Genomic DNA, 16,655 nt, shown 5'->3' with positions numbered 1-16,655 from the left:
TTCCCCCCTTTCAATACAAACTTTATTGAAATATTTTTAAACAATTACCAAGCATGAAGTGTTGCCTTCCTGGACAAATGCAGTGTAGACAATTCTGAGCTAGATGGACCAATGGTCTGACTCTGTATATGGCACCTTCCTATTGGGGACCCGACCAAGCTTCCATGGAACCCCAGGGGTTTCCTAGAGCACAGACTGAAAATGTGATAGGGAGGCAGCTGAACACCATATTTGAAGCTAAGGCAGATGCCCAAAGGGGAAGCCTGCTTCTCTGAGAGAGGAAGAGGCAGAAACTGCTAAGATTAAGTTTACATTATTACTCATAAAGTTGTGACGGGGTAACTCGGGGGAATTAAGAGAATTAGAGAGAGGAAACCAAGGTTAATCCCAAGGATAAAATCCCAATTCTTGTTGTTTATAAATGTATCATTTGAAGTCACAATAGACCCTACGTGAAGCAAATACTTAAGAGCAAGATAGGACCTATTATTCCAAGATGGAGTACTGTACATTTCTTATCTCAAGGGTATGTAGCTAGCAGCACCAGATTAAACACCAAAAAATGTCCCATCTAATGAAATATGAGACAAAAGAAAAGAACATACCCTTCAGTCCTTGCAGCCACATAAGTTTGCCAATTGCCTGAGGCCTTCTACTACCCAGAAAATTTTCACTAATCTGTCATTTCTCCATTCTTTTAACTTTCTAGGTTTTGGTCATCCTCCCTGTTCTGTTCCTGGTGGGAACTTCTCCCCATTTCACAGCTTTCCCTGGACACATTCACAACAAAAGCAGCAGGCCTATGTCTACATTTTATTGCAATGTTATTTTATTGTGATGATTAGTAAAACTGATCAGCAGCAGGCAACTGGAAGCACAGTGAGAAGCAGCTGAGTTCTACTGACAGGATGGATGCAGTTGCTGAGCTTGTTAATTGTTTCCTCTTTCACTCTCATCAGCTGTTTCTAGGACGCTGTAGGCCGGCTCAGAGGTAATAATCAGAGCACACAGGCATGCCTTTTTACCTTGTCATCTTGGTATATGGACCTTGCTAGCTGAAGCAACAGGCTGCCAAAAGTTGACATTTAGAGGTCAGTTGAGGATCAATTAAAGAGTTTTCTGGTGGCAATGTTGTCGTAACAAACATTTCAGCTTAATTTGACTCTAAGGGTTTCATGGATATACATTGCCATCATTGGCAAAAATATCAAACTCCACCATTGCCAACTCAGATGCCAGATGCTTCAGAACTGAACCAGTACTCATTCCTGGTTGGTATAAAGGTGTCTGTTGAACTATTTCCAAATGTGGCAGGTGAGGCAAAAGGAGTTGGGAGTTGCTATCTCTCTACTGTATAAAGGTAAAGGGATCCCTGACCATTAGGTCCAGTCGTGACCGACTCTGGGGTTGCGCACTCATCTCGCATTATTGGCCGAGGGAGCTGGCGAACACCTTCCAGGTCATGTGGCCAGCATGACAAAGCTGCTTCTGGCAAACCAGAGCAGCACATGGAAACGCCGTTTACCTCCCCGCTTGGAGCGGTAACAATTTATCTACTTGCACTTAGACGTGCTTTCGAACTGCTAGGTTGGCAGGAGCTGGGACTGAACTACAGGAACTCACCCCATTGCAGGGATTTGAACCGCCAACCTTCTGATCAACAAGCCCTAGGCTCTGTGGTTTAACCCACAGTGCCACCTGCTTCCCGCTATCTATATGGAGCTTCAATTATGGCAGTGTTAAAAACCTGGAAGGGATCTATAGGCCAATGTTGGAGGCCTGAATCCACAAGGTGTTATGCCACACTGGAATGGAACAAATGAACACAGCAGAGGCAGGGCCAATGGGTGTCAATCAGGGCTATGAGGGGTGGTCTCAATGATGTCATGCACCTGAGCATAGCCTTTAAAACTTTGATTAAACATTCCAGGAAATAATTCCTACCAAGCACCATTCTCAGACAGATTGACTCATTTCCTTCAGTGGTTGAATAGGTGTAAGTCATTGTAAATACAGTATGCATGCTTCTAAGAGCAGCTTTGCTTTCAAAATGAAAATGGATACCCCTAAGACAATTAGCCCAACTCTAGACATCAAGAAAGTATGTCCGGTTCATGATAGTTTGCAAAACTTTACTGACCAAGGTGTTGGCATTCTGACCAGAAGGTGAGACAGTCAGACCAGAAGTGATATTGTGGGGAGAGAATGCAGAGGATTCACACAAAACTGAGCAGGAGGACCAAGCAGGGAGTCAGGTAGGAACAGGCAAAAATCAGGGACATTGAAGAAATCAGGAATAAGGAGAAAGAGCATCATCACTTGTGATGAATGAAGAGAGGAGAGATGACAGCTGAATAAAAGGGGATGGCAAGGATTGCCAAGGATGCAGGAAACAGATGAGAGGAAGAGGTACTGTATGTAAAGTCTGGCGTAGCATACTGTACTGCTGGGTTAATAAACAAACCTGAGATCTACTGACACTGGAGGAGGAACAGGGGTGCAGGGGGAGCGCATTGCCCCCGGCGGCACGATCTCAGTAGGGTGCCATCGTGGCTGCCCCCCCCCCCCCGCACTGGACGCCATGCCCCCACAAGTGGCGCACCACACCCCCGCCTGCTCTCCACCCCCCACTGGAGCTTGAAGCTCCGCCACTGTCTACTGATGAGAAGAGCCCTAACTGTGGAAGTGGCAGGGTGGGGAGTGTCACCAGGTGGCTCTTGAGTATATGAGATACACTGGATCTCTTAAGATAGATAGGAATTCTGTCAACTAAACTAAGCTTCTTTACAGATACCTACATTCAAAGTTCATAACATGCAGTTTAGAACCAGAACTGCTCCCTTAGGTCATGACTAGGCAACATTGTCCACTGTCTCCATGTTATATGATATCGCTCTTGAGCCATTAGCCTGTGCCATTAGATATTCAGAAGACATGAAAGGTATTAAAATTCAAGGCCCAACATTTAAACTAATATTCTATGGAGACAATATGCTACATAGCTGCCAAGTTATCCCTTTTTTAAAGGGATTTTCCCTTATGCTGAATAGGCTTCCTCGCGAGAAAAGGGAAAACTTGGCAGCTATGAATATGCTATTATTGCTCTTTAACACAGGAAGTTCACTTCCTGCCTTATTGAAAAACATAACAAATTGTGGTGAATTGCATGAAATGGAGATTAAGAACAGAACTCCGCAGCCTTCTAGCAGAGAACCTGTCCTTTAGTATGTACACTTTTCCATTTTATATCCTACAGCCAGGACATTTTCTGCCTAGAAACATGAGAAATTAACTATGAAAGTCATCAGACATTAGTATTGCTCTGAACAATATTCAGAGGCTTCCCTCATCCTTTTCTTTGGGTGGTGGTGGGGAACAGGGAGAAAAATACTCTTTAAATGACTGTTATTTTGCAGGACCCTTCCAGTTTTTTCCCTTGTTTTTACATTTATAAGCCACTCTTCATTCAAGGATCACAGGGTTGTTTACAGTATACAATTGTCATATTTTGAAACGGGGAGTGCTAAGAGTCACAAGCTCTGTTTTCTGTAACATGTAGTTCTACCCTGAAGAATAAAGCAACTTCAAAGCGGTCAGTACTATCTCACAGTTAGAAAATATGAGGCATCCACCACAGACCCATCAGGGAAGAAATGGATCAGACCAGAGGCCCATCGAGTCCAGTATTTTGTTCTCACAGCAGCCAACTAGATACCCATGGGAAGTCCACAAGCAGGGCATGAATGCAACGGTGCTCTCCCAACTTGTTGCTCCCCAGCAACTGGCGTTCAGAGAGGTACTCCCTCTGACACTGAAGGCACAGCACATCCATCATGACTAGCAGTAGCCATAGATTGCTCTAAGCACCTTTTTAAGCCATCCATGTTGATGGCCACCACTATCTTGCGGAAGTGAATTCTCTAGGTCCTCTGGGTGAAGAAGCCCTTCCTTTTGCCTGTTCTGAATCGTCCACCTTTCTGTTTCACTGGATGGGAAGAGACTCTTGATTAAAAGAAATCAAAATTAATCCAGGGGATAACTTTGAGGCAGCAAAGACACACAAGACTCCCCTCCCCCTCGTCCGCCACACACACACACACATTTGCGAATAGTGTTTGTGAATTCGCAGGTGCGGATTCCGTTTCAGTTCTGCTTGAAATATCCCCAGCACTAAAACTGGCAGATGCTTGTTTCCAAAATGAACTCTTTGGAAAGATAGAAAGGAGGGAGTTTCTGATCTTAAGCATCTCTGCAGCTGTACTCTGCTCTTTATTATTAGGCCTCACTTAAACTGCCAGAAGTCCAGCCACCAAACTGTCATCACTCTCTTGGTTAATCGGAAGTCGGGGGCCCATTTCATCCACGGAGAAACCCTGACTTGCTCACCATTTTGAGCCAGGCAGCCAGTTGTTCTTGACTTCCCCATTTGGATACTTCATGAATGTTCTAGTTGAGACACTGCATAGTTCAATCAAGCTTTATTACGGTCGTATACCAGCTATTAAAATAAAAATGCTTTATAGGGCTATGGGGGTTGTCATTCGGGGTGGATATAAGAGTCTCTAAGTTTGAAGGGGCTATGTTTCCAGAAGGCGGGTCCAGCTGGCCTTTCCCCTGGTGCTGCTCAAAGTTCTCAGTTTCGTACCTGAGCGAAGGAACTACTTCCCACAGTCCAATCCCGCGTTTACTATTCCAATGGCTGTCTTGTTCTGGGGGGGAAGACTGGTCCTGCAGATCTGGGTGCAGAATCTGGCTACCATCTGAGTTAACTTTTGCTCCTTTCCTAATAGTAGGGCCTTTAGTTTGGCCTTATCTGGGAGGTCAGCCAGGCTCTCCAGAATGGGGGCGATGGTATCTCTACGTACCTTATCGAACAGAGGGCATCTAAAAAAAAGATGTTCAGGGCTGCCTACTTCCCCCAACGGGCAGGAGCAGAGTCTCTGCTCGTATGGGATCTTTCCGAATGAGCCTAGCAGCACTGGCAAGGGCAATGCCGAGCTTCGGGCGAGCGTGAAGGCTCTTCTTGAGTTTCTGGATTCAAGATAAAAGAGATACGCTGCCGGGGCAGCAACGTATTTCTTGTTTTCAACTATATTGAAATCCGGGGACCTCATGCTGTCCAGCTGTCTCTCCGTGTCCACAATTCTTTGTCTGACCTCAGATCTCGCTTGGTCTATGCCCATGGCCAATAGGGCTTGGGGTGAGAAGCTCAGTTTCCGGAGAGTGGCCTGGACCTCAAACTGCCAGCTGGACTGAAATTGGTCTCGAAGGATCAGAGGGGCCAGACCTCGAGGGTGTGATTGTAGGGTCAGCCATTTATAAATTGAGGTCAGTCTGATATTAGCCTCAACCCTCATTTGCCCTGTTTCTAGTCTTACCCAGGCATTTGAGACACACCTGGGAACCTGCAGTAGGGCTCTGAGAAATTTTGATTGGACTCTCTCAAGTAAGATGAAGGAAGGGGAAGGTGGGCCCAAGAAGGTTCCATAGGTGAGCTGGGACAATGTTTTGGCCCTGTATAGTTTTAAGGCCGCAGGGACGTAAAAGCCTCCTTTTGATCTGTAGAAGTTGAGGATTGAATTTGCAGTTCTTTCTCCGGTGCTCCCTGAAGATGTTATATGGATTTTGTTTGATCCTGAGGATTGGACCACCATACCCAAATACTTGTAACTTGAGACTTGTTGTATCTTATGACCTTGGAGCTCCCAATTTCTGGTCCTTGGTTTCTTCCCGAAGGCTAAGATCTTTGTCTTCTGGTAGTTTATTATGAGGCGTTCTATATCGCAGTAGGCTGCTAGTTTCCTTAAGGGAGACACTGCATATCTTTAATTACTTCAGGACAAATAAAATGACACCAAAAATCACTACGTGGTAGAGACAAGGGGAGAGAGGAAATGAAGGTTGGAATCCAAGAAAACAGTAGTTGCAACAGGAGTTCCTACAAGAATCCACCTGCTTATTGTACAGATCCTGTTATATGCACCCATACAGAGAGCATTAGGACTCATTCTGTGACACCCTTGCACTTGAAACAATTCTGGTGTAACGTTTGTGAGTAGGATGCAATATCAATGCTTTGCATTTGTAAAGATGTTATGGCCGTGTTAGCAGTGATTGTGTTTATCTCTACTCTAGCTAGGCTCTAGGGTTCCATCATCAGCAGGCTCCTGGCAACTGAGCTCAATCTTCCAACTTCTCAATTGCCCCATGGGAGGAACCAACTTCATCTTTAGTGATTCAGATGCTGCAAGGGCTGTACCTACAGCAAGCTGGTAGATCGGTAGTTCATATGTTTTATGAAACAACAGTATGTAGGTGCTTTGTTGTTCTGACACAAAGATCATAATCATATTATTATACAATTATGTGATTGTTATATTATTATACAATTATTGTACTCACCCTTCACCCTAAGGACTCAGGGGCCGGCTACAATAATTAAAACACAGTTTAAAACAACTTAAATTTTTCAGCATTGGGCTCTGTTTTGTGGGAAGCCAGGTGATACTTTTAAAAAAATTATTAAATAAGACTCAAATAGCAGTGCCACCAGGATATTCCCATAGAAGAGATTTTATTTTTTCTGGCACTCCCAATTCTGGAGGGATAAAAAAATGGAACCCAGCAGAATTTACAGTACAGTGGTACCTCTACTTACGAATAACTCTACTTACGAATGTTTCTACTTACGAACGGAGCTCCGTCCACCATCTTGGATGCGGTTTAGATAGGATTTTTTTCTACTTACGAATTTTTAGATAGGGTTGCTTCTACTGTACTTATGATTTTTTTTCTCCCAATGCATTCCTATGGGATTCGACTTACAATTTTTTTTGACTTACGAATGTGCGTTAGGAATGCATTAAATTCGTATGTAGAGGTACCACTGTATTGATCTGTGGACATTAAGTTCCCCTGAAACTTAAAATGAAGGGCAGCCAATAGTTTTTGAAAATAAAAGAAAAAAAGGGAACCAATTCATAACCACTGTGCTAGTCTTCATAAGTGAGAGGAGTGATTATTACTATGCAGCCTTTGCCAACAGCTTTTTTTTTTAAGAGTCTGTCACTATTGGACTACAAAAATGAAATATACCTAATTTGGAGAGAAGACTTGTTACAGGCTTAGTAATGTTAGTAAGTTATCTGGATCTAAAAAGTTATCTGGCACAGAATGTCTGCTGTGTGGTTCAAAATCATTATCCAGCTTTGCTCACATAAGGGCTACTATGTTTTTCATTATTTCTGCTCTCTTCCATAAAAGGTACGGATCAGGGTCTGAGACTGGCAGCAGTGGCTTATGAACGACTGGATTTTATATTTTCAAAGTAAGCTTTTCCATGGTTTCTTCATCTCTGCGTGCCTTTGTTGTGCAACCTGAGACCTTAACGTAAACCAAAGTTAGAATCCAATTAAAATTTGTAAGAATTTCCTCCATTGCAATCTGAAGTTGGAAAACAATCCAAAGACAAATAATGAGGCTGCCAGCAAAACAATAGGTAGTAGTGCAGGAAAAAGCATGTTTTCGAGCCAAACTGTAGATCTCCCCAGGCTGTGGTTGTTAGCTCCGGGTCCTGTTTGAATGAACTTTGGAAACAAGCCCCTAAGTCACTCTGTGTACCTTTATCCATGAAATTATGGTTGCCAGATTCCATCAGGCCCTTTAGTCCAAAAAGGTGCTCCATCATGGAGGAAGAGAGCAAAGGGAGAGGGAGGGAGGCCACTGGAGCTGAGATAGCTTTAGAGAAACAGCATTGCTACCTTTGCTCTTGGGACATAAATCTGGGCAAAGAGCAGCTAAAAGGGTGTACAAGGGGGAACCTTTCATGTAACTTGCCTTCGGTTTATAGCTCTTGCACTGGACACAGGGCCTCTTTAGGACTGAAAGCCCCTTTTGTATTAATCTCCCTGAACGTGGCTGTCTCATGCTTTAAATCTCCCACCAGACAGCTGCCCTCATTGTTCAAGCCTTACTCTCAAGCAGCTGTCCTGGGATACCGGAGCCTCTTTTAAATCAAAGTCACCCCCTCTTCCAGGCAGCTGTTCCTGGACTCCATGATTTGGGCTCCACCTCTAGACTCCAGTGAAGAGCTCAGTCTTGCATGATGCTTATCTTCACTCTGGTGATAACTCATGTTACATTAAATTTGGCAGGATGGGTCACAATGCCTCAGAGTTAGATTAATGTAGGTTTGCCTCCACACAGTTTGTGCATTTGTGGAGAGGCATGAGTCAGATGTTCTCCTGATTCACCTTTTGTCTCAAAAGTAGTGATTTGGGGGAGCAAGGGGTGGGAAGACTCTTTTAGAGAGACCATTAATCCTGCCCCCCTTTTTTGATGCAGTTTTCAACTATACACAGCTAGATTTCTCTCACTCTCCAGCTGTTATAGAGCACTTTCCCCCAATGTTTCTTTTCATTAGGAGTCATCTCAGCTAAACAAGGAGAACACAGTAAATGTGATGACTTCACATTGCTATACAGTCATGTATCAATGTGACCAATGGCTGTGTCCCAATGTCACTAGAAGCAAATGAAAACCATTAAAGGGGGGAAGCTCCCTATACAGATAAGATGGGCAATCCTACTCAATATCAGGAATCATGAGCATAGCAATCTTACATAAGTCTACTCAGAATAAAGTCCCACTGAGTTCCATGAGGCTTACTCCCATGTAAATGGGTCTAGAACTGCAGTCTTAAAACTTTTTTTTTTCATTGAACTCCCACAGATTACTGACAGGCCTGGTTCACCTGCAACATTAAACCACATTTTAAAATAAACTATGGTTTAACACAGGATTTCCCAAACTTAGGTTTCCAGCTGTTTTGGACTACAACTCCCATCATCCCTAGCTAGCAGGACCAATGGTCAAGGATGAAACCTTGGTTTAGCATACTCAAGTGCTTTGCTCCTTACCCACTTTGTTGCTGGCTGTGTCACAGAGAAAACAAGTTACTCATGACCAGGGGTCCCCAAACTAAGGCCCGGGGGCCGGATGCAGCCCAATCACCTTCTAAATCCGGTCCGCGGACGGTCCGGGAATCAGCATGTTTTTACATGAGTAGAATGTGTCCTTTTATTTAAAATGCATCTCCGGGTTATTTGTGGGGCATAGGAATTCGCTCATATTTTTTTCCAACATATAGTCCGGCCCCCCACAAGGTCTGAGGGACAGTGGACCGGCCCCCTGCTGAAAAAGTTTGCTGATCCCTGCTCATGACTGTGAACCTGGGTTCATGCTTTGTTTCTTCCTAACAAACCACGAACAGAGGCAAAGGTTTGTTCTTGGCTTACTACTCATGTTTTGTTTGAGAGAAACAAACAAACTTGCTTAGGTCCACACACGACTAGTAAGAATCTGGCTTGTTTCCTTCCCCACAGGACACAATCAGGAGTGAGGAGGAGCTAAGCTGTCTTACACACATAAAACCATAGTTTATTTTAATACTGCATGAAAACTGAGTGAAGAGCCCTTCTGATGCTGACATAATCCCCATTTTGGATCAGCCCCAGATCTAATTCTGATGTTAATTGTAGCTGTACAAGAGGCAGTTGTGTTTCATTTCTCCACCAAGGTTCTTCTCTTCCTAATGATTTAAGGGAATGGGTAAAGAGGCTGGATCTTGCTCAGTTCCACACATTACCAGTTTTTGGTTCCCTTGACTCCATCTCGGTATTGATGCGGAAACCTTTAATAAGTGATTCATGTAGCTGGCCAGCATTCCAGTGAAGCAGTGCCATTTCCAAAGCTCTACTGCAATTTACATCCAGAAATCTCTTCAGAATTTCCTTGCACTCAATATGACAGCACAGAAGAACAAACAGCACTTACGGAAATTGGTTCAATGAAAACTTTTGTAAGAGAATTATTATTATTTTTTGCTAAGGCTGGCCTTCCCTAAGCCTGTTCTTCAAATAATCCCCCAGAGATCAGGATGGAAAAGGGAACTTGGATGAAGCCTTGTTTTGACTTCCCACACAGCTCAGGTCTAAAGAAAACAGATGCCTAGAGCAAAGTTCTTCCATATTACGCTCTGGCAGCAAAAGGGTTGGTTTGGAGATTTGGATGGTGGCGATCACACAGTGGTCTTAAGATTTAACAGTAACACCCACCTCCAAATTTCAGGTATGAATGGTAAGGAAATGTCTGACTTTGAAAGTTCAAGAACAAAAACCTGACAGCGGCAGATAGTGGGGTTAATGGCTATTCATGTCACCAAATTTTGTTCAAAACAGATCAAATCAAAACTTCTTTCTGTGCTAGAATTAGAAGGTCCTTAAAGGTGAAGGTAAAGGGACCCCTGACCATTAGGTCCAGTCGTGACCGACTCTGGGGTTGCGGCGCTCATCTCGCGTTATTGTCCGAGGGAGCCGGCGTACAGCTTCCGGGTCATGTGGCCAGCATGACAAAGCTGCTTCTGGCGAACCAGAGCAGCGCACGGAAACGCTGTTTACCTTCCCGCTGGAGCAGTCCCTATTTATCTACTTGCACTTTGACGTGCTTTCGAACTGCTAGGTGGGCAGGAGCTGGGACCGAGCAACAGGAGCTCACCCCGTAGCGGGGATTCGAACCACCGACCTTCTGACTGGCAAGCCCTAGGCTCTGTGGTTTAACCCACAGTGCCACCCACGTCCTTAGCACTCTGCAAAACTTCAGCTTTGTTGTGAATGGTTACCACGAAGCTATGGCAATAAGAAACAGAAAACTCAGATGATGCCAGCTTGTAAAGGGAGGGAGGAATAAGATAAGAACTAAGAGAAAGGGCGACTTCTACTGCACACCAAAAGGAAGTTGCAAACGCCCCCAACCTTCCTTGTAAGGTATCATGTCAGGGCTTAAGATGCTCTGAAAAGCAACCAAGAAAGGGAGGAGGAAGCAGTTTATCTAATCAGAAAACATGGGGTAGGAAGGCACTCCTCTCTAATTACTCTTTGAAACGAATAAACAAAACTTGGTACCATCAAGAAGGAAATGGAACAGGAGATTTAACGTATAACCAGATTAATTGAAAACAAGATATAACTACAGTGGTACCTTGGTTCCCACACACCTTGGTTCTCAAACTCCGAAAACCCGGAAGTACAGTGGTACCTCTGGTTAAGAACTTAATTCGTTCTGGAGGTCCGTTCTTAACCTGAAACTGTTCTCAACTTGAGACACCACTTTAGCTAATGGGAGCTCCAGCTGCCGCCGTGCCACAGGAGCACGATTTCTGTTCTCGTCCTGAAGCAAAGTTCTTAACTTGAGGTACTATTTCTGGGTTAGCAGAGTCTGTAACCTGAAGCATTTGTAACTTGAAGCATTTGTAACCTGAGGTACCACTGTAAGTGTTCCAGTTTTTGAACATTTTTCAGAAGCCGAACATCCGATGCAGCTGTCGGCTATTGTTTCCAGGGCACCTGCACCAATCAGAAGCTGTGCCTTGGTTTTTGAACATTTTGGAAATCAAATGGACTTCCAGATCTGATTAAGTTGGCACTTTTGTTTTTGCTATTTATTTTGTGTTTGTGTTTTTGAGGCTTTTTTGATCAATTTGTTTTTTTTGACTGTGTGGAACCCAGTTCAGCTACTGATTGATTGATTATGTGACTGCGGAAATGGATAAAAGCCCCCCATCCAAACAATGACTATCAACAGTGCAGGTAAGAAAAAAATAATAATTTAGATTTTTATCATCTACAATAGTGTCTTGTTTATTTTATAGTACAGTACATTGATTATTGCTTTCATTTTATGGATCAATGGTCTCATTAGATAGTAAAATGCATGTTAGATTGCTGTTTTAGGGTTTTTTAATCCATTCTGCATTACTTTCTATGGGAAAGTGCACCTTGGTTTTGGAACACTTTGGTTTTGGAACGGACTTCTGGAACGGATTAAGTTTGAGAACCAAAGGAACCACTGTAATGTAAAACATGGAAGTGAATGAAGAGAAGCTTTAGTCCATGGCAAAATTATTACTCCCAGTAGGGAAAGGATTCTGGATTTTGCTAAATAAAGAGGCTGTTTTTCACTAGATTTGTTTGCCACAGTAAGATGATTATGCATACCAAAGCATCATGTAGAACAGAATGCTATGCATGTCACAACCTTGCTGGCTGAATGTTATATATATAACAATGTCAAAGTCCATTTCTTTGGAAGTTCAGAACATAGACCCAGGCAAATATAGACCCAGCAATGTCCTCATCCTTGTTAAGTTATAAAGCTCTGACGTGTAGTTTATAGCAGCTTGGAGGACAGGGGAAGATATGCAGATACAATGGGAAATTAATTTTGGAGGGCTATGTGCCCTCCTGCCACTAAGTAATTATTACCCAAATTTGTACCACCTAACATTTACCAGTATCTCCAGCTCTGCTAATATAAGGACTACCTTGTTCTTCTTTACTTCAGCTCTCAGCTTGACAAGGAATGTCTGTGTTCTGTGTTCTGGAGACCAGCACTGAGCAAAGTGTACTTGGTCACTAAGGCCCAAACTCTACCCTTACAAGGAAAGCATAACTGATGAAGTGTAGAGCATCTCAGCTCCCAGGTCTCTCTGGGAATGTTTGATTAAGAGAGACACACAACGTGTGGCTTATTCATATGATACAAGGTGACCAGGCTTAGGGTTTCCCCATCCCATTACCAGTTGGAGGGAGTGGCAGCAGTGATGAATAGTCATGCACCTTATTTTACTTAGGATCATCAGGGAAATGTGGGGAGGAGATGGAGATAGGCAGCAGTCACATTTTGCAATACATTGCTGCTGTCTAAGAGGTTAGAGGAGAGGTTGCCCAACCTTGGTCTACAGAGCCTTGAATCCCACCCAATTCCTGCAGCTGGTCACTTCTTACGTGTGGTATAGATCCATTCTATGATCTGTATGTCTGACCCACAGCCTCAAAAACAAGAAGCAGAAGGGAAGCCCCACTAGGCATGCAGTTCGAAACTCCCATTTATTCTAGGAGTGTTTTGTGACAGGGAATTTCATTAGCATGAGCAGTTTATAAGCTCTGCAAAGTGGAAGGAAAGGAGGACCTTTTCCTGCCTCCCTACTTCCAGCCACTCTCTGAAGACCACTCTTCTCCAGAGACCCTCATAAGAATATTAGGGGACGGTCGGGGGAAGCATGGCTTTGTTTTTTTGCAGTCTTCAGATGAGGACTAGATCATGTGAAAAACGAACATAAGATTTTAGCTGCGGTTCATTCATTTTCAGCTTTGTATTCTTCTTATAAAAAAACATGCCTAGACATTCCATTGTTGCACCCATAACCTAGGTTTAAGGTGCCACTTAGCTCCTAACTTTCATATCTCAGTTTCTAACACTACAAGCATGCACACTGAGCCTGAAGGGGGAGAGAGAGAGAGAGGAGCAGCTCAGGGAACAACTTCTGTTACAGAGCTAGGAGCCCACGCAGAAAGCAGGCAATGCTACAGGGTCTACAAAGCCAGGATGGAACGTTGTCCAGGATTCTCTGGCAGTAGCAGTCACAGTGCAGTGAGCAGAGTTATGGAAATGCTGAAGCTGGGGTAGGCAAGGTGGTGAAAAGGTCAGGGCTCTACAGGCACACTGGTGAAACCAATCTGACAATCCTGATAGTGCACATGCCCAACCTTGCTCCACTCCACCTCGGTCCAGGAAAGCAGCAGGTATGCTGGTGTTAACTCCATGTCGCTGCCCCACCAAATCAGCTGCTATTGTTTTCCAGAAGGTAACTAAACCAGAACCAAGTAAGAAATGGACTGGCCTTCCTTCTGCACTTGAAACATAGAACGCCATCAGTCCCAGGAGTGGCAGTCAAGGACAACTAATATGGAACACTCAGGTACTCTGTGCAGGAAAAAGGTTATCCTGCCTACTTACTCAAGTTTATCCTTAGTTCTCCCCTTTAACAATGCAAAATTGTGGGAGTCTCAGTCAAAAAGAAATAGGCATTGTTCAATCTACTTGGGAATAAAAGTAACATCATTTTATCATCATCTACCTACATACCCTCTTGTCTACCTTCTCTCTTAAGGAGAATGAAGAATGTATCCAAGGCATGAGAATAACCCCATTGACTCCCTCACCCACATCTTGAAGCAGTGTTACTTCAGATAGAGGATGGCTTTATCATACGGAACACTAAAAGTGCCCATGTCCAAGAGAAGTAACACTACGAGGCACATATTAATGTTGTTTAAAGGATTCCCTTTCACTACCATCCCAGCAAGTAAAGAGACATGAGAACCACCTGAACAAGGGCATTTTGGAAAGACAAGACACTTAAGTACATCCAGCACTAAAATTATCTCTAGCACCATGTATTTATTTGCATTTATGTACCACTTAATGTTTCAAACATCTATAGGGCATTTGCTAGTAGGAATGCTTGATCCACAAAGCCTGGGACTCAACACACCACCTGCTTTTGCTATCTGGCTGGAATTACTTAGTTAAGAGGTTGACAGGCCACAAAACTGGGTATACTTGCCCTAGTATGGTTGTGGACAAGAAAAGCTTGCAATGCATCCATTACACTGGAAAGTACCGTATGTAACACAGAACTCTCCATTCCCAAAATGGGAACATCTAATGTATGTCATATTCTCACTGAAGTGAAACTGCCCTAAGATCAGATGAGTCCCATGTGTCTAGTGAGCCAATGTTGTAACATACAGAATTCACAAATATACAGCAAATGCGCCAGCAGAGAGATCTGGAAGCATGTAAAAAGTTATACAACGCATCTTTAAAAGTCTACAGTGAACTTGAATACCACTCAAAATAGATGTCAAATCCACCCCCAAAATCTGCCCCCCTTAATTTCAGCTATTTGAAAGCAGACATGAGCTAAAGCACAGGTTTTGTATCTCCAAAATAGTAACAGATTATAGCCCACATGAATGGTGGAAAAGCTATTAGGAAAACACAATTGTATTTGTACACAAAGAACTGCACAATGTAAAAAAAGAAGCAGCTCATTTTCTGCTTACCTTCTTGGCATTTGGGTGCAATTTCAGTCACTGCTGGCTGTAGCTTTGGTTCCGGTGGCAGGTGCTGATTGGTTGGGAAAAACTCCACGTTTTCATTCTGCCTGACTGGTGGTACTGGAACCTCTGAAGATTTTGCTACCTGGATTTCCACACGTTTGGTGGCAACATCAGGCACAGGTGGGCTAGCAGCTTCCATTCTGCGCTGTGTTGGCTCAGGGATCTTTGAGGGGACTTCCATTCTGCGAAGAGCTTGGTCCTGAGGCTTGCCTATATTGATCTCAGTCCTCCTGGGAGCGGTCTCAGGGGGTTTGTGCCCCAGCACATCTGCTCTCTTGAGGCCAAATCTTGAAGCTCCTGGGGTGGAGTTCTCCACTTGCTTAGATGAGATATCAATGGAGATTTCTGTTCTTCTGGACACTGGCTCAGGATGTTTTGGTCCAGAGAGCTCAACTCTCCTCAGAGAAGATTTAGGAGATCTTTGTGCAGAAGACTCCACATGTCTGGAAGGGGTCTCTGAATTCTTGGTGCCAAGATCCTGGAATTTCTGTGTGGAGCTGGACACTGTGGACCTAGTAAGAGGGTTGGGTGTCCGTCTTTGTGGAGTGGAAGAATTTGGAGGCTGGTCTGCTTCTTCAACCTCAAAGGATCTTTTCAGAGCTGGAAGATTAACAAAAAGACACAATCAAGTTTAAACACCACAGTCAACTGTATGAGATTACTGACCTCAGAGACACAAACAAAAACCTAGAGTTCCAAGTCTCCAGTCATGTAAATTCATGTTCCATTGTGCACTGTCCTGCAAACCACTCTTTTTCATATTATGCTGAACCTGGAAGAGGCACTCATTCCTGTTGTGCTAAACCTAGAAGTCAGCTAAACCATAGATTCTTGAGCGAAGCCCAAAGTCAGGGAGAGCCCCTGCCCCACATGAAGTTCCAGAAAAGGTCACATGGTGTTTCACCAGATTCAAAAATCAGTGGATCCATGGACTCAAATGTGAGGTCCCTCCCAACTCTTTGGCTCCTTACTACTCATACTGTTTTGGGCTCTTCCTATTGAAATTTGTCCTGCTCCATTTATTCAATTATTATAGGCCCTATCGTTCAACTGCATGACATTGATTCAGGTGGCTTGTTTGCTAGGACTTACACACACAACTGTTGCAAATATCCACAGTGCCATTCTTTCTAAATAAAATCCAAGTTCATTTGGAAACAGCAGAAACATACACACAGAGATTTTCCTGCCAAGACTAAATTCATCCAGGATCACTTTTCACCTTATTTTGTGTGTTCATATCCACAAAACAATTGCAAAGGAATGCCCAGAAAATGGCCAAAGATTGACATCTCTGTTATACATGCATGCTGCACATCTGGCACATCCATCTGGCAAACCTCCCAAAAGATACAGGTCTCCTTGCAAGTTACAGAAATTGCACCATCAGACGTTTCCTTACACAGATCTTCAGAAAGTAAAGAGAAAGAAGCAATATGGGATGTAGGTCCCAGTGAAGATGTGGAGAATCTGGTGAACTCCCTTTAACCTTGTTAGAAAAGCAGCAGTGGGAAGTAACTGTTCCATTCTCTTCTGCATTTGGGGCCAGTTTTGCCTTTCACGTGGCACAAATTTCAATAGTGCTAACCCAGCATGGTCTAACAGACAATCACTTGGTCTTTGTTACTGTGT

At 43.6% G+C, this 16,655-nt stretch overlaps 1 protein-coding gene across 3 annotated transcripts in view; it reads right to left on the bottom strand.

Annotated features, from left to right (window-relative positions):
• Nucleotides 1-16,655, bottom strand: part of SEPTIN9 (septin 9) — a 221,932-nt gene that overhangs the window by 88,684 nt on the left and 116,593 nt on the right. For all 3 annotated transcript variants that reach the window (XM_035104583.2, XM_035104587.2, XM_035104584.2), the window contains one exon: nt 14,967-15,623. In XM_035104583.2, coding sequence (XP_034960474.1) covers nt 14,967-15,623 — 657 coding nt within the window. The remainder of the gene's footprint in view (nt 1-14,966; nt 15,624-16,655) is intronic.

This window comes from Zootoca vivipara, chromosome 2 (genome assembly GCF_963506605.1).
Source record: "Zootoca vivipara chromosome 2, rZooViv1.1, whole genome shotgun sequence".
In the NCBI taxonomy this organism is placed as follows: domain Eukaryota; kingdom Metazoa; phylum Chordata; class Lepidosauria; order Squamata; family Lacertidae; genus Zootoca; species Zootoca vivipara.
This window is presented reverse-complemented; position numbering and strand designations above follow the sequence as displayed.